The sequence below is a fragment of the Toxorhynchites rutilus genome, chromosome 3 (genome assembly GCF_029784135.1).
Source record: "Toxorhynchites rutilus septentrionalis strain SRP chromosome 3, ASM2978413v1, whole genome shotgun sequence".
NCBI lineage: Eukaryota > Metazoa > Arthropoda > Insecta > Diptera > Culicidae > Toxorhynchites > Toxorhynchites rutilus.
The window spans coordinates 201,550,945-201,575,273 of NC_073746.1; the positions used below are offsets into that span (position 1 = coordinate 201,550,945).

General features: G+C 38.6%; 1 protein-coding gene across 4 annotated transcripts in view; it reads left to right on the forward strand.

The window, feature by feature from the left end:
* Positions 1 to 24,329, forward strand: part of LOC129779461 (dynamin) — an 89,070-nt gene that overhangs the window by 3,469 nt on the left and 61,272 nt on the right. For 3 of the 4 annotated variants that reach the window (XM_055786943.1, XM_055786944.1, XM_055786946.1), the window contains exons 6-10: positions 3,950 to 4,107; positions 7,934 to 8,040; positions 18,225 to 18,412; positions 18,473 to 18,589; positions 19,745 to 19,759. In XM_055786943.1, coding sequence (XP_055642918.1) covers positions 3,950 to 4,107; positions 7,934 to 8,040; positions 18,225 to 18,412; positions 18,473 to 18,589; positions 19,745 to 19,759 — 585 coding nt within the window. The remainder of the gene's footprint in view (positions 1 to 3,949; positions 4,108 to 7,933; positions 8,041 to 18,224; positions 18,413 to 18,472; positions 18,590 to 19,744; positions 19,760 to 24,329) is intronic. The other variant, XM_055786945.1, reaches the window with a different exon arrangement.

Here is a 24,329-nt window from a genome sequence, read left to right on the forward strand (position 1 = left end):
TCATTCGATGTTTACGCTAACGGAATTGATCTCCGTTCGAAAGTGTAAATGGATTTTATTTTATTTTTTTTTATCCCATTTATTTATTTAAGGCTCATTAGCATTTTAGCTGTAACAGAGCCGAATTTTAATCGTGTACATGTCACATGGTTATCATATATCTTAGCACATATGGATAAATGGATTTTATTGTGATAAACGCACTCCTATATCATCTTTTATCTATATAAATAAAAATGGATCACTGAATGTGTTGATAAGATCAAAAGTCGAGAAAGGAATTGTCAGATTTAGGGCTGTCTCTATTCTATCATATTTGTTGTATTCCTGTATTTCTGTTTATTCCATGTAACGGAGAAACATGTTATTTGCAAGAGGTTGAAAAATCTTGAACGAGAATTGTGTCTGAAAATAATCTGATAGTACAAGGAATTTTATAGTAAAAGGTAATTTTAAAGAATAGATTATAAGATCAATCAATGAAAATTTCTGCGATGGGACCCATGAACGTGCGCTTAGTAAGAAAACGAGGATATGATAAAGAAAAATAAATTTTGGTGGGACGTTCGAAAGATGAAGCCTAGTTGTCTTGATGCCTTGTTAACGATATATGCGATGTGGTCCTTGTATGTGAGCTTTGAATCCAGAAGCACACCCAGGTCGTTAAGGTATTTCACGCGGGGTAGAACAACGTTTGAAAGTCGGTAATCGGAGGAGATAGGATTTCGTTTCCTTGCAAACGACACGATGTAGCATTTACTGGGATTCAGTGTCATCCTATTAACTTCACACCAAGTTGCAAAGGAATTCAGTTGCTTTTGAGGAACACGGCGTCATCGATCGATCTGATGTGACAGAAGATACTCATATCATCCGCGTACAGTAATCGTGGAATATCTAATAAATAGTTGCAATCGTTGATGTGCATAAAAAAAACCTTAAAATGGAAAAACATAGACGGCAGAATGACGAGGTCGAACATCTTTGACGTGGTGCATAAACTAGAAATTCCTCTGTAGTTGTCAATGTTCGATTTGTCTCCTTTTTATGTACCGGAAACATATATCCACTTTTCCAAAGCATTGGAAATTTACCGCTAGATACCACCACGGAACACGAGGAATCGGAGGAATATTGTTTCGAAACGTGCCTGTCGATCACATAGCCGTGAATATGCGAGTACGTCTGCGAGTTCAATATCATCCTTGTCCAGCACAATATTCCAATCAGCACTCGATAGCACTGCGCACATGCTTTCGATGTCAGCTTTGGAGAAATTATAGTTAACGGGAGCATTAGTTGGTTTGAAAGTGGTGGATGCATTCGCGTTGAGGGATAGTAGCAGAGGAGGATGATGTGGAACGTGTTTTACAAGTGGCGCGGGAGCCTCGGATATAAGGGTGGGTTTAGACTAGTGATATATTCATGTGAAGAAATATGATGAGATTTATAGAAATCGCATCAACAGTTTACACTAGCGTGAACTTCTATAATGAATATATTCATATTTTCGATGAATTTATTCACCTGAAGTAGAACTGCATCCAACTTTAGTGATTTCTCACCAGTGAGAAATTCACAAGCGTTTACATATGCTGAATTTATTCAAGTTATATATACCTCGAATAAGTGTATCATATTTATTCTCACCCGTTTACACCCATTTTAACGTGAAGAAATCCATCTATAGCTATAGACCCCCTAATGTAAACCCGCCATAACAGGGGCAAAATCCCGTTGCGAAACGAAACAGAGGTCCAACATGCGGCCGTTTTCAGAATACTGGAAGCCATCACGAAGCGGACGCCATTTGATTCCTGGTAGTTATCGCCGAAGATAACAGTGTCGTCGCGGGTGGAAGAGCTGAATAGGACTGACGTTACGGAATGAGAAAGCTCTTCGATCAGGGCTGTGTCTCGAATACGGTCCGGAGGAATGTAGACGGCACAGAGGTACAGCTTATGATCGTTTAATACCAGAGAAATCTAGGCTTGCTCCACACCAGTCCAACGAGCGTTCTCGATGTTGTCCCGATGACCACCAAATGGGAAGTGGTGTGGCTTCGGTTTTTCAGTTTTTGCTTTTTAAAGGACGTTAACCCGATGGCCATTCGTCCCTAGGTGTGGCTTCGAATCACGGATGGGTTATTTATACCAAATACGTTGAAAACGGAAACGATTGTATCAGTAGCTCGTTATTGATGGTACGAGTAGAGTTAGCACACAAATCGGCAGAACAAATGTATGGGAAAATTATATGCTTCCAGTTTTCATCAATTTAAACTGTTTAGGGATTAGTTAATTGTAAAGTATAGTATATCAAACAAATCTCAGAGAATTTCCGATTCCATTGGTGTGCATATCATCAGAATTGGTTCGCTGTGAAAATAGTTATTAACGTTAACATTATTTCATAGAAACGTGACCTGTTTTCTGACTTGGCACCCTTCCTGAAAAACGTAGTTCTACGTCAAAACGGGGTTATATCAAAAAAATTCACAAATTAGTCAGTGCTTACCAACACAACACTGCACGCTATTTTATACGCGTGAGTAATTTTCGTATACGATACAAACAATCTAGCTATTCTGTAGTATATGTCAAACCACGTTGAGCTCAAACATCGATACATGCATAGGTGATACATGAAAGAGAGAAACAAATTCAGTCTGGAAGGAATCACTACAAAATGCAATGAAGTCCATTTGATGGGAAAGAATGGAATTAGATAGTCGAGTTGTAGAGGGAGATAGCGACTAACCATCCGACTGACTGTTGAGTCATGTTGACGGAGAAACTGTTGGAAGAAGCTAAAAGTCATTTCCAATTGAATACGAAAAGGAATTTCTTCACTGTCTTCCTACTACGAGAGCGCGCATGAAAGGTGCATGCGACTCGGTCATCGAGTGGCTGCGTAAGAGAGGTACACGATAGTGAGCATGAAGGCTGCATGCGATGCGCTCACCGAGTGGTGGAGACTAAGCGGAGCACCGTTAGCCTGCGCATGATACCAGTTGCGATAGCACATGATGGGCACAGTTGCTCCGTGTGAGCATATGAACGACACAGTGGATGAAAACCATCAAGGGGGTGATGAATATACTATTCAGTATGGTACCAGACACATAGGAAGTGATTGGCCATTAACGTTGTTTGTATGATGGTTTAAACATTATAACGCATATGGTAAATCAATATGCCTGCTAGACACTCTTGGGAAACATCTGGAGAGAATCATCCTGGACAGGTTGACGGAATTCACGGAGGTCGGTCATAGAGTGCCGGATAGACAGTTCGGATCCTGGAAAAAGAGATTTGAGGTAGATGTCAATCGCACAGGGATCGAGAAGCCATCCAAACAGAAGGGTAGAGAATATCGATTTTTGCCAACATGATCCCCATCGCTATCATCTTGGCGGAGGACAGCAAGTGCTATAAGTAAAAGGAAATCAGAGGAATCCGGAAACTCAAGTAAGCAATGTCGATGACTGGGACATAAGAAGGATACTCTCGAGCTGGGTTCTTAGGAAGCATGGAGAGATAAACTTCTGTCTAATGTAGTTTCTATCTGGTCACGGTTGTTTCAGACAATAGACACGTAAGGTCGTCTATTTGTTTATGCTGTAGACTGTGTAGACTGATAAAAGGGTATAAACAACGCTATTCGGCGTAGGAGACTGGTGATGTACATGACCACAGCAGCCCTCCGAAGTAGTTGCCCCGATGTGGTTCTGGGGGAACTCAGGATACACATGAGTAGCAGATTTGGTTTGAGTGAGTGATGAATCCACCACGACGTCTGGCTTTACCCGTTACAGATAAGGCTGGTAGAGCTTTACTAACCTCCTAGAAACACTTTTTCTCTTTCTTACATCATGAATAGATTGTTTATATTGTGTATAAATAAATAAAAATTTTAATGTTTCAATTATCCACATTGTTTTTTATAGATGGCTCGCTATCCACGTCTTCGAGATGAGACTGAACGAATTATAGCAACTCATATAAGACAGTGTGAGCAGCGTGCGAAGGAACAACTTCTCCTGATGATTGATTATGAACTGGCATACATGAATACGAACCATGAGGATTTCATAGGATTTGCAAAGTGAGTTCTGCTTAAATTTAACCGCTACTTCTATAAATATTATATATATGTTTGCATTTTTTCCTGATTTGTTCATTTGTAAAGCTCAACCTTATTAGTTTTACAGTATTCAACATTCATTTTTTAAATTATTCTAACTCAATAGTCTACGTCAGAAAAGGTAACATTTTTAGAAAGTAATGGATGCTCAGTCAGTTCGTGTAAAATTCGTGGAGCAAACAAATCGCCTTTCTGGACTCTTTCTTTAGTAGATGATTCGCCATCCGCATTGTTACGGATGGAGTAATGTAAGAGGACTCACACAAACGTAATCGAATATGATCGAGTCAGCTCAACAAGATGAGATGGCTATCATGTTTCATTTTTCTACCATGCGATGTGGAAAGCAGCTAAATTAGCATCATGAACAGAATAAACTTCCTGAAATTTACAAGATGTGAAGTATCTTCATACAATTGACTCGTCTAAGCTGACCTAGAATCCAATAGGTTGCTTATTTCACTCGATTGAGATATTGCTTGAAAGTGGAGTGACATTCTTGAGTAAAAGATATGTACGGTGAGATCAAGTGATGGTATACTTATATATCGAGATTGTGTGACCTGTCCTATTTCTTTAAAATTTTCGATTATATTTGTATATATGTGTGGCTACCGAAAGACAAATAAAATTTTATAAAAAAACAAATCAGTTAGTTACCTCATTCTCAACGTCGTACACATTGGTTGATGATATTGAAATGAGCGCAAATTTGACGACAGGACGGACGACGTTGTCTACGATAACCGTCTTCAAATTAACGACTCTAACGATACCATATTGAGCGGAATGCACCTTCGTTATGCGATCCAACATCCACTGGGCAGGGGAAGATTGTCATACTGGATGGTGAGTCGGCCCACTCCAAGAAGTGACTTGGTGTAAGAGGCCTATTAGAGCCGTTGGGTCATTGGTCATCTCAGCTATGGGAGTTCATTCATATTTCGACCTGGGTTGGCATTTATTTTTGGATGACGGTTGTGTCACTCATTTCATTCAGAAGATAACTCTGCTGCATTCACCACAGACCACCAAAGTGGGGGTTCGCGCGATGGGATGAATTTCTACCTGATTTCTGCATTAGCGCACCAATCGAAGATGAGCTTTCGGCAGATATCGTCCATTTTCAACATCGTAGAGAGATTATGCAATTCGTCCGACTTTGTCACGTCGTGCTATGAACTGCTCCAGAGCAGCCATAAATGCTGCTGTAGGATGGACATATTAAAAAGAACTTTAATTGTATCTTTGGAAACTCAAGTTTCCCAAAACTTGAATGCAATTCAATATACTGTTTTTTTTTTAATAATCGGCCAAATGTTTTACAAAAAAAAGTGTTTTCAATATTTTTACTGAAATTAAAACAAACCAAAAGGATAGAACTTTTTTTTCGATGTGGGTGGTCATATAGTGAGGGAAATATGGACATTTTTGTGATATACCAAGCGTAGATGTTTATCTCTAGTAAGCGGAATAATTTTGAACTCATCACGAATGACCGTTAAATGATGAAAAAATCGAATTAATCCAATCCACAGCTGTAGAAACGGACAGACCCTCAACTATTTTGCTTTTGGTTCCAGTCAGCTTCTAGACAGTCCATCTTCGGCAATTTAATTTTCGTTTATACACTCAACGAAACGAAAATAGCACCACTGAGTTTTTTTTCGTTTTAAAAGCTGTCGGATTGACCACAATTTCTAAGATTCTTTCCAACAGATTAAAAAAGCATTAGGGTTCAATCCACGATAAATTTAGTTTATTTTGTAAGACCGGTTACATTTTAGCCACTGAAAGCTTAAAAAAGTATGCGAAATGGCACCATTTCTTTTTATTGCAAAAATCAAATATTATTTCTCAAATTACATCAAGTAGGCGTATCTAGTGATGTGTATATGTGTATATGATACCTTCAATCAATCGTGGTTTCATGGACAGAATCAACTTCTCAATGGCATTCTGATCGATTTGCTGCCAACACTCTCGGGTTCGACATTTGAGCATGTTTACGTTGTTAAATTGCTTGCCATTCTCGTAGACACGGCGCGCGAGTATAGACCAAAGTTTTTCGATTGGGTTCAAATACGGAGAACAGGCTGGCCAATCAAGAACTCCGATATTTCTATCAGAAAACCACGCTTTTGTCAGTTTTGAGTTGTGGATTGCAGCATTGTCTTGCTGGAAAACAAAATCAGGACCCATCAATGCCTCACCATGTTCAATCAAACTTATCTCCAGCATTTCTACGTAATCTTCAGACTTCATTTTTGTCATTATCCACGCCAATGGAAGTTTTCCTTTGAAGGAAAATGCATCCAAAACCATTAGTGATCCTCCACCCAAGTTCCTGCTCATCTTAACATCCAGAGCTTTGCGCAAATCGTGCCAGTAGTACTACCAGCTATCTGGTCCATCAAGGTTAATCTTTTTTTCATCCGAATAGAGCACGTTGTTCCATTCCTCGGTTCAGGAAATGTACTTCGTAGCGAATTCGATGCGATTTAATTTATGGCGTTCCGTCAAGTAGGGTTTTCCGAGCCTTTTACGCCACTCCAAGTACGCACTACTGGACAAAATTTGTTGAACACGACGGGTAGTAACCGGAAGCTCCAATTCCGCACGGATTTGAGATGCTGTTCATTTCTGGTTCACTGCAATTCCACGAATTCTTCATATATCCATCGCTTACTTTTCTTTCCCCGTTTCTCAACGCGGTCACCTTTGTCATCGTTTTTAAAGAAATTTCCAATCGCCGTGTGTGCCCGATGAATCTTTCGACCGATTTCTCTATTAGAGAGGCCTGCATCGTTGTAGACTTGGATGTTCACCTTTTCCTCGAACGTAAGATGCTTTGATTGACCCATGATGTCTAAATGACATAGGAAAACTTTGATCTCAATTCCAAACGAACCCACTTTGAGCACATTCCGACTATTTTGAAAACCATAACAAACGCCTGTCAAATGAGGACCAGGGTGAATTTCTTACAGGGTGGTGCTATTTATATTTCGCACTGATTTTTTGGAAATACTGGAATTAATTGTAAACTGTCCACAGAATAACCATCAATGTTGGCAAAAGATGATATACAGGACAAAAGTAACAGGGAATTTTGAATGAAATCGCCAAAAAACGCATTTTTATTTCGCTCAGTGTAGACGCAGGGCATTCATTAGGAATAGAATAAACATCATTTCTCACAGTTCATCTCACTCTCACTGGTAACTGTCCGTTTCACCCCACCAGTACAATTATTTTAAAAATTCAGATTTTAGAGATCGGTGGTAGTGATCAGCAAGCAGATGTGCCACTCAGCATTTGCGTGAGATGATGTTTGGGTGCTTCGTCTCTTCGGGAAAGTCGGATTATTAAATTCGATCACCAGCTTTGATAAGGCCGTCCTTGGATGTTTTGTCGACCAGTCGTCCAAGGGCTTAGTATTCCATGAGAACCGAATGAAAAGTTCGCTGACGTTGAGTGATGACTTCACTCATCGAAGCACGTTATCGAGTCTGCACAGAAGAAAACAGGAAAATCAAATTCCGGCGAAGCAGTTACCTTTAGTAACTGGCTGTATAGAGAACCGCTGAGCTGAGATCCGAGCAATGAAAGGGTGGGTTTTTAAAAGAGCGACTCTCGATTTTTTTATAAATATTTGGGTTTAAGTTGAGGATATCAGTCTTTAAGAAAAATATTTTATCTAGATTGCATTTACATATTTTTCTGCATATATTTTAGTTGTATTTTGATGATTAATCTTACAAATTTCGTCTCGTTCCAATTGCAGCGCCCAGAACAAAACAGAGAGTGCAGCTAAAACAGGCACAAGAAACCTCGGTAGTCAGGTTATTCGAAAGGGTCACATGTGTATTCAAAACCTTGGTATTATGAAAGGTACTGTGTTTTTTTTCTGCATTACATCGAATTCAGGAAATAGAGTGAAGTGTAGGGGGTTATTAGTAGAATGCTTCTATTATACACTTTCTTGGTCAGATACGTAGCCAAGAGTCTCTTTGAGAATTCCAATCCAATCAGTAGTTGTTTTGTTAACATGCAATTTGTATTCTCTAGATGTGCTTGAGATGCGCTAACCTCTATAAAAATAATGAATGAACATTAGTGGCGACGATTTTGTACTTTGTGATTATGTAACCGAAAATCGAGAAACGAATTTTATTTGGGTCTGTCGTACTAGAATTAAAAAAATCGTCAAATCGTCGTCAAACAAACGGATATTTTTTTAATTCGTTTATTTCTACAGGCTCAGTTACATAAGTTTAAAGGAGCCGAATTATTAAATAAATTTTTAAAACTATATATGAACAATTTGCCTAACTCTATGGTTAGTAAGGAGGATAACCGATTACTTGCGGTGGACTCGAGTTTAGAAGGGTGACATATTTTCTCAAGAGAAGGATGGGTTATAAGGGAATTGTTACAATGTTGATGATCATACTCAATTCCTAAATCTATTCGTATATCTATTGTATATTTACACTTCAACTTATTCTACTGTTTACAGCAAGGGGACCAATTGAATCGTTTGTTTGAGAAACCCAATAAGTCCATATGACGCAAATGCGAGAAAACGACTAAAAACTGTTTTTCTCAAAATTTTGACCTGGTCCTCCAATTTGTTGGTATGAAGTTCGATTATTAGACCCAAAACATATTATTTGGGCCCACTACCATATCAATATAACAGGTTAAACTCAAAATATAACGCTTCGAAGTTGGTGGACTTTTGGGGTTTCTCAAACAAACGAGAAATTAGCGGTTTTGAAGTGATTCAATTCGATTCCATGTACTTTTAATGTTCATAATGTTCATACTAAGTAAGAATGGGGTTAATGATATATTATGTTCTGCACTGAAGGAGTGACGGTAAGGAGGGCGCGTTTGACTGGTGGTTGAATAAGTATTAATTAAGCTCACATTACTTTCAATGCATAAGGAATGCAAAAATACGTTATGGAGGGAGATAGAGGTTATTTTGAAATACTTTTTGCGTTACGTAATGTATGAAAAGTACACAGTTCTACGGGGCTTTGTCTGTCACTCAGCTTAGTGTACTTTGAGCACTTCCACAGTTCTTAGTGTGTGCCTTTTCAAAGCGTTTTTAGCCTTTTAAAAGCATTCAAATGGCAAGCACAGCAATACCCGCTAATACTACAGGGCTGTTGAAGGAATTTCCAACCAAAAAAATAGTGCCGGATTCGAATCCTCAACCTCCGGCTTGGAAAACCGACCTGCTTACACTGTTAGCGCTGTTGAGCCCCTTATTTTACAGTCATGTAATATTCAAAATAGTTTTTTTTGCAGCTGTTAAAAATAAGGATATGAGCCATGTAATAATAAAGTTTATTTGCAAACAAATTTTTAATTTTTTTTATTGGAATGTTCATCCCGAGCTTCCATTTTACGTGTAGGCCAATCCGTCAAAATTTCGTTATAAAAACTAGTGATATTATCTTCATCCGGAATATATACTTTCAACTTCCTGATGTCCTCGATTTTTTTTATATTGATCGGAGCTTTTCCACCTGGATATGCAGGATTGACAGGGAGACTTAATTGTTCCGGTTTAGATTGTAAAAGCCGAAAAGTACTACTGTTGGTGTCACGTATATGATTTCTTGCCACCACCAGGTCCTTGAATCCTTTCGAGTGAGAAAGCTGGTTGAACTGCGAAACCTTGAAGTGCACTTTTTGGTCCTTTGCGGTTTGCCGACCACTACTTTCTAACGAAATAGGCGTTTTCTTGTAGTGTAATGGCCACCAGGATTTGAAGTCTACAATGTTCTTTGCCTCAACGATTTCCACCTCAAATCTAACGTTCTTGGAAGCTGATTTGATAAGATCTGCATACTGCTGTACTGTGTAGACACGATCCACCATATTGATCTTCTTCTTCAAGACTGCGAAGTCTCTGTTGCATGGCAGGAAAGAATGTCCTCTAATCGGGAAATATTGATCAACGGATTCAAATTTCCCCAGGGTGACCAAAGCTGAACACATCCTCACCAACGTGTTATTTTTGTTCTGAGCTGCGCATGAATCGGAAAATATGTGGAGGTGCTTAGCGTTTTCCAGATTCTCTGTGATGTACTGCATCAAAAATGAGCACACTTCGTTGGTGCCGTCTCCTTCGTGGTACACGAAGAATTTAGCAGTACCATCCTTCAAATTGTGTATACCGAAAACATTTACCGTAAGCTGTCTCAAATAAAACGCATCTTGGACGGGAATATTAGGCAAATGCAAGTTTTGCATGTAATCCATGGCAATAACTGCAACGCTGTCATCGGATTGTTCGCCAAGTTCCCTTATAAGGGAAGAAAATACCTTGGCTCGGCGTAGATGTACAGCTTTTATATTAATAGCTGCTTGTTTAGCTGTTTCATTCTGTACCGGATTCTTGATTTCAACGTTAAGTGCTTCACACGTACAACATGTATTTACTTGAGGGCGACCGAACGATAAATTAAAATGTTGCTTGAAATTTTTTCTGTAAAACGAGTAGCCCAGTTTTGTATTTGGATGTTTCTCTTGGAACATATTGAACATTATTGTGAAATCAAGCTTCTCACCTAAATAATGTTTCTCGACCGATGTGTAGTGAGATATTTTTACCGGAAACGAGGAAATGTGTTGTTTAACTAGGTCGATTACAATTCCCGGCTTGGAGTTTCCAAGAGATGATTTGCCTCTCAAATCGTTTGGAACCTTGCCTTTTGCCAACAGCAAGCGCAATCTTCGAACTCTTTCAGGTGTAATACCGTGAAGGATTTCAAAAGCAGCTCGGCACACTCTGACTTTTCTGAGTAATGTAGAAACATTGTATCCATAAGTGTTTCCTTTGGAAGGTCTACCTGACTCATCCTGGCTAATCCTCTTTCGATGGCGCTTTATTGGTTTGAGATCTATCAAGTGTTGCAAGTAGCAGTCCTGTTCATTTTTATTTTTCAAGCTTCGAAATTCCCGAAAAATGCGCTGCTTGTCAGTTTCCGGAATGAGGCTGCAACAGTTTTTGGTGCATCTAGATTATAAGATTGTTTAATTACGACTACCCTCACTAATTTTCATCCAATCAAACCTACCTGCAGTTGCAATCCGCTTCCACTATTACACCTGGAACAACCACTCCCTTCCAATTTTTGTATGCCGTTCCTTGTACTCTTGCCCTTTTTATAATTTCCGCTTTGTATTCTGCTGTCCGCCGAAATCCACGCTTCCGTTTCAGGGTCGTGTCTGGGACACAATCCGAATCGGAAGACATTTCTATTGAGTTAAGTTGCGCAAGCTTCTTATAACATCAGATGTAAACAAAGAATGAGATTGTATACCTATCTCAACGCCGCCCATGATGATAATTGGAAACATGGACTTATGGGGTTTCTCAAACAAACGAATATTTGCAACTCCAATTTAAGGGGGTTCGAAGAACTAACTTTTTCTGAAATTTTGATAGTCGGTGTAGGTATCCTCAAGGACTCAAAATCTGCCAAAAAGTCAATTTTGATAAAAGTGGCGTTTATGGGGTTTCTCAAACAAACGATTCAATTGTTCGTAAAGGAAGAAAAAAAGGGTATAATATAGGGACACTCACACACGAAGATCGATAGCTTTTAGGAAAACATAAGTTTGAGACATATAATCAAGGTCTAGCCGCTAGCCGAGCCAACACATCTCTCATCGGCACATCGGACTGTCTTCCTCGGACCCGAAGAGAGTTTTCAAAATTCGATCTGGCTACAAGATACACTCTGTCCAACTTCTCTAAGACCACCCTGATTTTATTTCGTTGCAACACAAACAGTTAGAATTTCAACAAGATACATTCATACAGTCCGCTTTGACGTAGGTTTCGTCGTCCATTACCAGGCAATGCGGCTTCGTCAGCATTTCGGTGTACAGCTTCCGGGCTCGCGTCTTCCCCACCATGTTTTGCCTTTCGTCGCGGTTAGGAGCCTTCTGAACCTTGTATGTGCACAGGCCCTCCCGTTGCTTGGTCCGCTGGACGAATGAACTTGACAAATTCAGCTTATTGGCGACATCCCGGACCGAACTTCTCGGATCACGTCTAAACTGCTTAACTACGCGCTTGTGATCTTTTTCACTGACGGAGCATCCATTTTTGCCGTTCTTCACCTTCCGGTCGATGGTTAGGTTCTCGAAGTATCGTTTTAGTACTCTGCTGACCGTGGATTGGACGATTCCCAGCATCTTACCGATGTCCCGATGTGACAACTCCGGATTCTCGAAATGAGTGCACAGGATTAATTCACGACGCTCTTTTTCGTTCGACGACATTTTTCCAAATTTACGAAAAATTGACAGTGAAGCATGGCCAACGTGATCTATACACTCTTATCTGATTATAAGCGAAAGCTGAAGATATAATTCCTAAAAATTAAATTTCTACAGCGTTTTTTCCGTGATGCAATTTGATGTGACACACCCTTTAAGCATATTCAACGTCAATTTCGTTCGAAAGAGTTGTCTGTTTATTTATTATGCTTAAATCTGATAATTTCAGCTGTCCAGTTTATATAAGACCATTTCAAAATTCATATGTATTATCAATGAAAAATTCAAAACGATCGGCTGATTTACATGTCAATAATTGGCAACTTTGCCATTTCGGCTAATAAGCTTGAAAATTAGTGTTGGAATACTATTTATCAAACTCTGCTAAACAGATTTCTCGATATTTTTTTATGTTTCCAAAATTGCGACACCTTGACTACCGTTCTACGCATAGTTGTCCCATGTTCCAAAATTAGCAATTGAGAAAAACGCAATCAAAGTTTTCTAGCATATTTGTTTTCCAAAGGTTTAGGTATTTCAGTTTGGCAATACCGAGTTTTTTATAAGCAGTAAACTATTTTTTAATGAAATGTGAAGAGCTCTCCTCACTTGAATCAATGAAGCTTGATTACGGTTCAAAAATACATGGTGGTACAATTATGCCTAGAATATCAACATGGGGTAATTGAATTTGATGTTATTTTTTTGAAATACTGGGAACAAACAATAAGTGTTTTGGTGTTTGTTCCAAAAGATTATGCATAAAACATCGTTTTATGCAACATCTTTACAGAATACAAATCTCATTGTTATTAGGCATTTGTTAACAAGGTGTGCACGTGTTCTGTTAAACTTTTTTATTTGTTTAAGAATTAGTTCGTTCTTCCAAACAGAAATTAGTGCATTAGCCCTACTGAAAGCGTGACATAATATTCTTGTACTTGAATCGATCCATACATTATGGATTTACAAAAAATACATGGTTGGACAGTTATGCCTAGAATATCAAAATGGGACAATTGAGCTCGATGTTGTTTTTTGAAAAGCTGGGAACAAACAATAAGTTTGTTTTTGTGGTTTTCTGGAAGATTAGGCATAGAAGCATCATTTTATGGACAAAATTGAAAATTGTCAAAAAGTAACATGGGACAACTATGCGTAGAACAGCAGTTGAGCTCTTCAATCGTGGTGTGCTGCTTTCTCTCAGTGTAGATTCTGCGTACAAGAATCCTCCTAAGATTTCCAACGGAATTCAGTCTGGAGAGCGAGCCGGCCATTAAAAAAAAAATTTTTTTTTGGTCCTTAATCCATTGCTGAGTTTCCTTACTGGTATGAATAGTGGCATTATTTTGCTGTGAATTTTTTGTGACGATATCCACGCAAAAACGGTAGGAGAGAGGATTCCAGAACATGTATGTATTTCTTGAATGATGTGAAAGCTATCTTGAGCTTTCCGGTTGCACAGAATCCCGCCCAAACCATGCACGAGCATCCACCAAAATTCCTGGTTGAAAAATATTGTTCCTCCTTCCATAAATCAAGCCAGTACCCGTTGAAACCATCAGGAACATCCAAATTGAACTTTTTTTCGTCAGTGAAGATAACCTATACATTGGAGAACTTTTCGTTATGGTATATAGCAAAATGTATTTTGGGAACATTCTTTGTCACAAAATACCATGTCCCACTGTCGGTTCATGACAGCTTTGGGAAAACCTAGACGTCTTTCGATGTGAGATGATATAAGATGAAGAAGTTCAACCTTTTAAGCCCTCTTTATGTGAGGATTTTTTACCAAAACTTGTCGAATTGTCACCCGAGTAACATTTAAATTTAAATATTGCTTTATTTGCATAAGCGATTTTGAGGTATTGTTTGCTTATCCCGGTCAGAGAGCTTCGATTTACGTGGAGCTCTCTTCTTTAACCTTTAACCTTATCCTTAAGAATTCGCCAAATAATTGAGCACTACTTGATGGAATCGTCCAATCCGACGAGCAATTTCTCTGATACTAACATTTTCTTGGTGAATTGCATTGATTTGTCTTTCTTCTTTCTCCGTGAGCGCTTTTCCCTTCGGCATTTTCCAAATTTATTGATCAAAAACAACTAAAACAACGGAAAATGTAACTGGTCTTATAGAAACTTGACACTTGAAAAATACAAAAACATTCGTTTACGCTCAGCGCTTGCACATATACACATGAAAATCTTGCAATGTATGGTAATCACCAATATCTACAAACTAGAATATAAATTGAAGAATTGCAATTTATAAGATCATACTCTGTTCTTATAGAAGTTGGACAGAGTGTACACCTCGCACGACCACACAACGTGCTCGATGTCGTGAAAACTTTGGCCTCAAACGCAGAGATTGTTGCTTACAAGATTGATACGAAAGAGTAGCGCGTCTAACGAACAGTGATTGGACATGAGTCGGGAGAAGGTGCGAATAAAGTCCAGACTTTTGAACCATGGTTGCCAGTTAGTGATGGTATTTTATGTACTAAAGAATAAAATTCGTTGGAGGCGATTTGACGCTGATAAATATTGTCTTCAATTGCACCTACCTTTGCTAATGATTCAGCCCTCTCATTACCCGGAATTTAGCAATTGGAAGGGACTCCAGTTCCACTGGTTAAAGCACTCGAAATTTCTCGTATTCTTCCAAGGAAGTACGGCGAGTGCTTTTCCCGGCCTCACTGAACGGATAGCTTCGACAGAGTTAAGACTATCTGTTACAATGTAATTGTGTTCAACAGGTCGCGAGGCGACGCTGTCCAGCACCCAGTGTATCGCTGTCAATTCAGCAATATACACTGAGCAATGATACTGAAGACTGTGGGAGGTGTTAAAAAAATTGTTGAACACTCCAAATCCTGTGGACTCGCTCATCGAGGACCCATCGGGAAAGTGCAAAGAAATTCGAGACAGGACAATCGGACTAGACCCACGCAAAGAACCCGGACTAGAGATTGGAAACTCGGAACATGGAACAGCAAGACTCTCAACTGCGATCGTTCCAAGGTGGATGTACCTTCTACCAGAGCTGCGGCAACACACACGAACTGGTACAGCTTTCATCGTGATGGGGGAGATGCAGAAACGGGTGATTGGCTGGTGGCAGATCAATGAAAGAATTTGCATTGAGGATGCGAGGCCACTTCTTCAATACCAGCATTATTAACGTCCACAATCCCCATCTAGCTAGCACCGATGACAATAAAGAAGAATTCTACTCGCTGCTAGAACGTGGATACGAACGCTGCTCAAAACACGACATCAAAATCGTCATCGGTGATTTGAACGCTCAGGTCAGCCATGAGAAGGAGTTCAGGCCGGTAATTGGTAGGTTCAGCGCCCATCAGAGAACCAACGAAAACAGCCTAAGACTTATCGACTTCGCCGCCACCAAGAAAATGGCCATACGTAGCACCTTCTTCCAGCACAGCCTCCAATACAGTTACACCTGGAGATCACCACAGCAAACAGAAACACAAATTAACCACGTTTTGATCGACGGTTGGCACTTCTCGGATATCATCGACGTCAGAACCTATCGTGGCGCTAACATCGATACAGACCACTACCTGGACATCGTCAAACTGCGTTCTAATCTGTTAGTCATAACATAACATAAGACACCAGCGCTCACCACGGTACCACCTACGACGACTACAGGAGCCGAACGTTGCTGCAACATACTCGCAGCGTCTTGAAGCTTCGTTACCGGGAGTAAACGAACAGGATGCTACTCCCCTCGATGAATGCTGGAACACCTTGAAAGCAGCAATTAGTAGCACAGCAGAGACCGTCATCGGGTATGAACAACGAGGGCAACAGAACGAAAGGTTTGACGACGAGTGCCGAGCGTTCCTGAACGAGAAGAATGCAGCACACGCAGCCATTCTGCAACGAGCGACTCGACAAAACGTGGAACGATACAGACTGAAGCAGCAAACACATATCTTTCGGGAAAAAAGCGCCGCCTGGAAAAGAAAGAGTGTGAGGAGATGGAGCTGCTTTATCGTTTTCGAAAATCGCGTAAGTTCTTCAAGAAACGCCTCGCACAAAGGCTTTGTGCCGCAGACCGAAATGTGCAGGAATAAGGGAGGAGGCATCTTGACGAACGAACGCGAGGTGATCGAAAGGTGGAGGCAGCACTACGTTGAACACCTGAATACCGCGCGCGTTTCAACATGCGGGGCACGATTTTCAACAAGTCTAGTCAGTTTATCTGCTTCGCCGACGACGTGGACATAATCGGAAGAACACATGCGACGGTAGCCGACATGTATACCCGACTGAAACACGAAGCAGGGCTAATTGGGCTTGGAATCAATGCGTCTAAGACTAAATACATGCTAGCAAGAGGGACTGATCGCAACAGAGTTCTTCTTGGTAGTAGTGTTGTGATCGACGGCGACGAGCTCGAGGTGGTAGAGGAATTTGTTTATCTTGGCTCGTTGATAACAACTGACAACAACAACAGCCGTGAAATTCGAAGACGCAATGGAAGTAGTACTAGGGGTTCCGCAAATCCTTAAGATTCAAAAAACTCCGACCTCGTACGAAGTGTACCATGTACAAATCCCTAATTCGACCGGCTGTTCTCTATGGGCACGAAGCATGGACGATGCTTGAAGAGGACGCACAAGCGCATGGTGTTTTCGAACGTGTACAGGAAAAGGGAGTATGGAGAAGGAGAATGAACCACGAACTGGTGTAACTCTACGGCGAATCCAGCATCCAGAAAGTCGCCAAGGCTGGGCAGGGCATGTTGCAAGATTGCCGGACAGCAGACCTGCAAATATGGTGTTCGCATCGAATCCGATAGGAACAAAAAGGAGAGGAGCCAAGCGAGCGAGGTGGTTAGACCAGGTGGAGCAGGATTTGGCAAGAATCGGTGCAGCCGGGAGTTGGAGAACTGCAGTCATGGATCGGGTTTATTGGCGAAAAGTTGTGAATTAGATTTAATCTCTCAATGAAATGTAGAATCATAGTAAATAAATAAATAAATAAAAATAAAATCGAATGGTTGCAGGGAAATAATTTTTACTTTATGGGCTTTCATGTATAAATGTGCACTCGAACTATAGCAAATCCTTTTGAGGACGGATTTTGATAAAACTATTGAATGCCCCATCATCCCTGTTCCGTCCACTGCTCATAGGATGTGCAGAGGCGCAAACAACAACAACAAACCTGTTTACTATATAAGCGCATGTACCATGTATGAAATGTAGTGTAATGGCGGGTTTACATTAGGGAGATCTATAGCTATAGATGGATTTATTCACGTGAAAATAGGTGTAAACGGGTGAGAACAAATATGATACACTTATTCGAGGTATATATAACTTGAATAAATTCAGCATATGTAAACGCTTGTGAATTTCTCACTGGTGAGAAATCACTAAAGTTGGATGCAGTTCTACTTCAGGTGAATAAATTCACCGAAAATATAAATTTATTCATTATATAAGTTCACGCTAGTGTAAACAGTTGATGCGATTTCTATAAATCTCATCATATTTCTTCACTTGAATATATCACTAGTCTAAACCCACCCTAACAAAATAAAGAAGATACTGAATTCAATTAAGGACCCTGAAAATGATAAGCTGTATTGAGACACAATTGAAGCTTGAACAAGTAATTTTGAACAATTGAAGCAGTTGTAGTGGCGAAGGGATAGCTTGTTATAACATTTTAAAAACTAACTAACAAATAGAATACAAATAAAGACAGAAAAAATAATTACAGGCGGTTCTCGACCCTACTGGTTCGTATTAACATCCGAAAGTATTTCATGGTACAAAGATGAGGACGAGAAAGAAAAGAAATTCATGCTACCACTTGACGGTCTGAAACTGAGGGACATTGAACAAGGTTTTATGTCGAGAAGACATACATTTGCTCTTTTCAATCCAGACGGCCGCAACGTTTATAAGGTGAGCAAGTTACATATTCAAATGTTTATATCTGTATGCTCTAAATAGGCTTTTCGATAGGATTATAAACAATTGGAATTGTCGTGCGAAAGTACAGATGATGTTGACTCGTGGAAGGCTTCATTTCTACGTGCCGGTGTGTATCCCGAGAAAGATACACCTGCAAATGGAGAGGATGTGAGTATTAGTTTTCATACAAATATAGATATCCCACACAAAGAGAACAAAAACACTTACATTTCTGAAGTTAACTTCCATAATTTCTGTAATATTTCTATTTTACCGAATACATTTTTTGTCGATGCACGTTACTATAAGTACTCAATCATACAAAGGGCCTGGCCGGGTAAGGGAGTAAAAAGTACCCCCAAACCAAATATATAGTATGGCAAATATTGTATAGTATATTAAATAAGAAATTTTGGCGGTTTTTTTGAACCCCTTTAACATAGGATCTATAGCGAAACACGTACAAAAATTGTTTGAAGATATTTATCGACACACCTTAGTAAGATGTACTTTCAGTATTTTTTCTTATTTTTGCCTCAAAGCTATTGAGAATGGCGTGAGAAAAACGAAAAGGTGCATGTTTCACCATAGATCCTATGGTGTACCATATAAGGACTCAAATATATAGTACTACTGCCAAATTTTTTTATTTAGTACCCTATACAATATTTTCCATACAGCTGGGGATTTGGTTTGGGGGCACTTTTTACACCCTTATCCGGCCAGACCCTTTACAGAGTAGTCATACCATATCAATTAGTAGTTCAAAGACAGTACAGTAAATCGTAGTTGTAATCTGGTTAATTTTTCAATGACATTAATGACATTCTTAATGAAACTAAAAACTTGAAGTTAACTATTTTTATGCGAATTAATGGACCCAAATGTAAAGAGTTGTCAGAAGTACTGTATCCTAGCTAATGATTTGCTATCAATTACCAGTCAGACGAACGAATTAAATATACAAGTATGTTAAACATTGAAGATTTCAACATTGCTCAGTTTTAGATTTAAACAAATAGTTTATGTTTTGAAGGATCATACGATTTTTCTCCCAACCAGCAGATTAAGTTATCGGAATTGATGTTTCAAGAACACATATGTGCCACACGTGGTTTTCTCCCAATACCTTGTGGTTCCGTTCATCAGGATTTAGAATGGTATAGGATGCCTCGGCTTTTGATTTTAAACTACATTTATTTCTTCAGTATTCCATGCGTTCCCTAAAACACAAAGAATTTCATTTGTCAGACTAACGCTCTTGATAAGTTGTGTACGATATTTCAATATTGTTTTAACATATGTTTCTAAATTTTTTGACAGGCGGAAGGAGCAGAGGTTAGTATCAGTTGAATGTAAATGCACCTGTAGATTCACTACGATTGAATAATTCTTTTTATGCTAGCAGCAGCAAAACTAAAATTATCACGAGTTATGCATATACAGACTGTTCATCAGTTTATATACTAGAAATAGTTTACGGGAGATGGAGACATTGGATAGATTAAAATGTTGCGTTGAAAACTTTCCAATTCTTCTGTTGTAGACTGAAAACGTTACATGTAGAAAATACTTCTCCTAAATTAATCTTCAGGAATAAATTCATTGCAAAAATTTCCATTTCTCATCTATCAGTATATAAACTAAGGAACAGAACATCTTGTATGTCTGGTTCAAATTCCCAAATGAACACTGATTTTAGTATACATAGGGGTATTGGGAATATCATAATTGAGATTTTCTTAAATTAAACTTCTGTTTGTATGATGGAAATGCTCATTTATACATTACGCCTCGCATATAATCGCGAGATTCTGTATTATTTACATGATCTATTTTATACGTATATAATATCTATATACGATCAATCAGGGAAATAATCATGTATACAAATACAGAATACATACAAAGACTACTAAAATCTGTGTACATCCGTTTATATAACAGAGTTTCTTCAAATTTCAATTATCATATATTTTTCACGTTTCAGAACACAGCAAATATAAATTTGAATACCATGATTTTGGTTCAAAATTACACTGTTGTATGTACTAGGTTTTGTGTGCTGCATGTTGCGTGAATTATTTTCAACATCTGAGATTAAATAATTTTCTCACCAAATTGTAAGGGGAAAACTAACAAATGTCAAACATAACATATAATCATAAAACATATATTCTGAACACGTTTCAATTGAATGCTGCGATTCTACAGACAAAAGTGAAAAAAAAACTCAATGTTTATAGGATTTACTAGTTGGTGGTTTTCTTCCGTTAATTTTCCGTCGTTTAACACGTTGACTGCCACGTCATTCACCGGCAAGGATGGAAAACAAGGGAGCATGATGTGATTTACAATTAATCGCAAACTGCAAGGATCGTAATTTGTGCAAACTGCGACTAACTATTAATCCTCACCCATCATAACCAAATGATTTTCTCTTGGTAACTCTGAGTTGACCAAAGCATTACTAGACTGAAACTAGTCTGAATAATTGAGTTACTCTCCTTCCTTGTTTTGCTTTCAACTCCTAACAAGAATTTGCTCCATGGGAATGAGTGTCTCTATGACGTACGATTCTCGCTCTCTCATCCGGGCGTTTAATTTTCCTTTCCGAGCGCGTTTACTTCGATGAAACTGGGTAAAATAAAAAAAAAAAAGCGCTACAGCAGATAGGACGACTTTCATGTTTCACGGAGGATTTCTCAGATGGTGTTTAAATTAATCAAGAGACTACAAACAATAATCCCTCTCAAATCACTAATTTTATGAGTTAATGTAAATGCGTTATTGGCCAAGGCTTTTACGACATCGAACACGTGGTCTTGCGAGATATATTTTTCCGCTTGCCCAAATACAGACCACTTTTTTCGGGGCCGAGTAAACTGGTGTCTAGAAAAGACCTTGATTACCTTGAATTAATAAAAAAACATAAATTAGCGCAAATATGTCAACATGTGTTTTTTTGTTTAAGCACGTAAATATTTGCTCATAATTTTTTTGGATTGTGCCACTCTACATAATTTGTATGCAGATAGACTATCCACAGTTTGTGGGGGAATGGAATACTCATACAACTCAAATGGATAATGATTATCTGCTATCACAAAGCCGAGAAATTTTTTGACGTTTTGTTTTACTATTGATTCATTCAAAAAAAAAAGCTTTATTTTTAAATGTTTTCTTATCCTGAGACTGGCTCACCATATTGCACTGCTACTAAAACCGTAGGCTAACTTCAAGGATATTTTTTATTCATTTTCGGCGAATAATCAATAGAGTGCCGTGTTATGAAACATCAGAATAATAGCAAAAACAATATAACGATCATAAGGTGTTGGACAGGTTATTCCAGACGATATTGGAATATATTCCATCTGATCATCTTTAGAAAGGTTAATGACCTTCAAAGGATAAATTTATCTTGGGCACATTGAATTGATGTTCATGACTTCCAGTCGGACGTTTATTCGCTCTGATAATAATTGTGTGGTCCTCACAAAGCATATATTCCAATGCCGTCAGTTCACTGAAATTATTCGCATACCGTTTGATGATAAGGTAGGATGTTGATAATCATTTGCTGCGATACCTATTGTTCCAACAGTATTCATTCGACAATATGAAGACTGAATACCTGAAATTAACCAGATTCTACCATGCAAATCTGCGGTCAAAGCAGTATGTACACTTGAGAGATGCAACAAGTTTGAAGGGATATAAAAAACATTAGTCGTTCGACAAATCTACTGCCACATATTTCGGAAGTCCACGATACATGAATATCATACGTCCATACTATTTCATTACATTTATTCGCAACGAAGAACGTAACCACACAGAATTGAATTAATCAAATATGTGATCCGTTTTATCTACAACATAAAAAAGGGTCTGAAATTCAATCGAATTCGAAAGGTGTTTCGTGAAGTCACTAATTGAATTACTGTTGGAAAAATTATTTGGAGAGAAATGTGAATGTTCAGAATTATTGGAATCTAAAAACGATTTTGGGCGGGATGAGATTCGCCCAAATCTGCTGGTAATAAAATTAATCAATTGCATCCATTACCCATCTGCTGTTTATCGGCGGGAGACGACAGCAAAATAAAATCGACACGAGACTGAGTCAGCCACTCACTGCGGACAGTGCAATAGAGAATTAAAAATCCCTCGATGAGTGTCGTAAGATTTCAGTTGATCGTCTCTTGTTACACTTTCCGATCAAGAACTCATCATCCGCTCTATGGAATGGCATTAATCGTTTGTGGCTTGCACTCACGATAAAACCTGAGTAGTAGAAGTAATGCTTCGAGAGTGCAAGCAGTTGGGATTCCGCTCTCATATTGCTTTTTTGAGATCTTGGTAGCTCACCGTTCCAAGTATTCTCTCTGTGTACATATGAAGAATAAAAGAGCCTCGCCTGCTGGGGGTGATTTAAAAACATCCGACTAGAGGGATATACTTATTCATTGATCGTTGAATGTGATTTTTTACCATCCCTGGTCACCGGTGACTGACACCGAGTTTTCGCTCAGGCTGTGTCAGTCACCAGTGACTGCCAGTATAATATACGATAATAAAGGTACTTAGTATAGGAATATAAGCTTATGAGCATTCCCTTTCGAACAAAAATACCTTCCACTACGATAAGAAACGTTGGCCCTAATACGTTTAGAAATTTCCATAGAGTTGCCATAAAACTGTAGCACTCAACGTGTTAATTCCGTGCACTTCATTGGTAATCCCAACGAGATTGACTATGTCCCAGAAGTAAGGAAACACACGAATTATTACACTTGGGGACAGGGCTGCCATATTAAATTTTGTAAAATTTCCTAGAAAAATCTGTATACAGGGAAACTTCGATATTCGATACCCTCGTTATAACGTACCCTCGATATAACGTCACTCGATATAACGTACACATTTCCAAAGTGTAAAGGAAATTTTTTTTCTGATACAACATTGAATCATCTGTATTGTGATGCTAAAACAAGTTTTGTACCTTCAATCAATCATGAAATACAGCTGGTTTTGTGATTCCGGATTCTAAATGAAACAATCGTTAATCAACAGTACGAAGGGAAACATGAGAAAGGCTGGCTTCGTCTTCTGACTAAAGTTATTCATTAACTTTACTAAAACAGCAACACAATAATGTATTATAAACTACGTTTGTGAGTACTTTATTATGCTTCGATATAACGTACAATTCGATACAACGTACAATTTTGAAAGTGAAATGTACGTTATATCGAAGTTTACCTGTATCTGTATTTTCAGCAAAGAAGAATCTGTATCGAAAAATTTAGGGAAAAAGGTTTATTTTAATTTTGAATTTATTTTTCTTGTTCGTTAGTTGTTAAAGTCGCATCAGTAAAACGAAATCAATCATAAAAAAGTTTTCTCATTATCCTCTGAATTGTATGATGTTTATACATGGTTTTGTTGAACTTTATCCTCAAATTTTTCGTCAATTTCATCCTTGAAGCTCCCCCGAGCCGATACATAGTTATTCGATTTCAAAATAGAGTATAATTGTGGGTGCCAACCGATTTCCGAACTTTTTTTTTGTTGGCGTTGTAAAGTGAAAATTTTCGTTCAACACACGCTGATGAATGTTATCAAAAAGTGTCTTGCAAACGACCTTAGTAATGGATACCGAATTTTCTCATTCCGTCTCTTGACATCCAACAGCTGGGAACCTTTGAAATGCCGCCAATAAATATTTGTTTTATGTTTGTCTCAGAAATTACGACAAACAAATGATGAGGGCGCATTTTTGGGGAAGAAATATCAATAACTTTGAATTGGATTAAAATATTGATGAATATCATTTGCATCGCAAAATGTTAGTCTTAGTAAGCTCTTAAAGTCTTCCTAAGACAATTTGCATATAGAATTT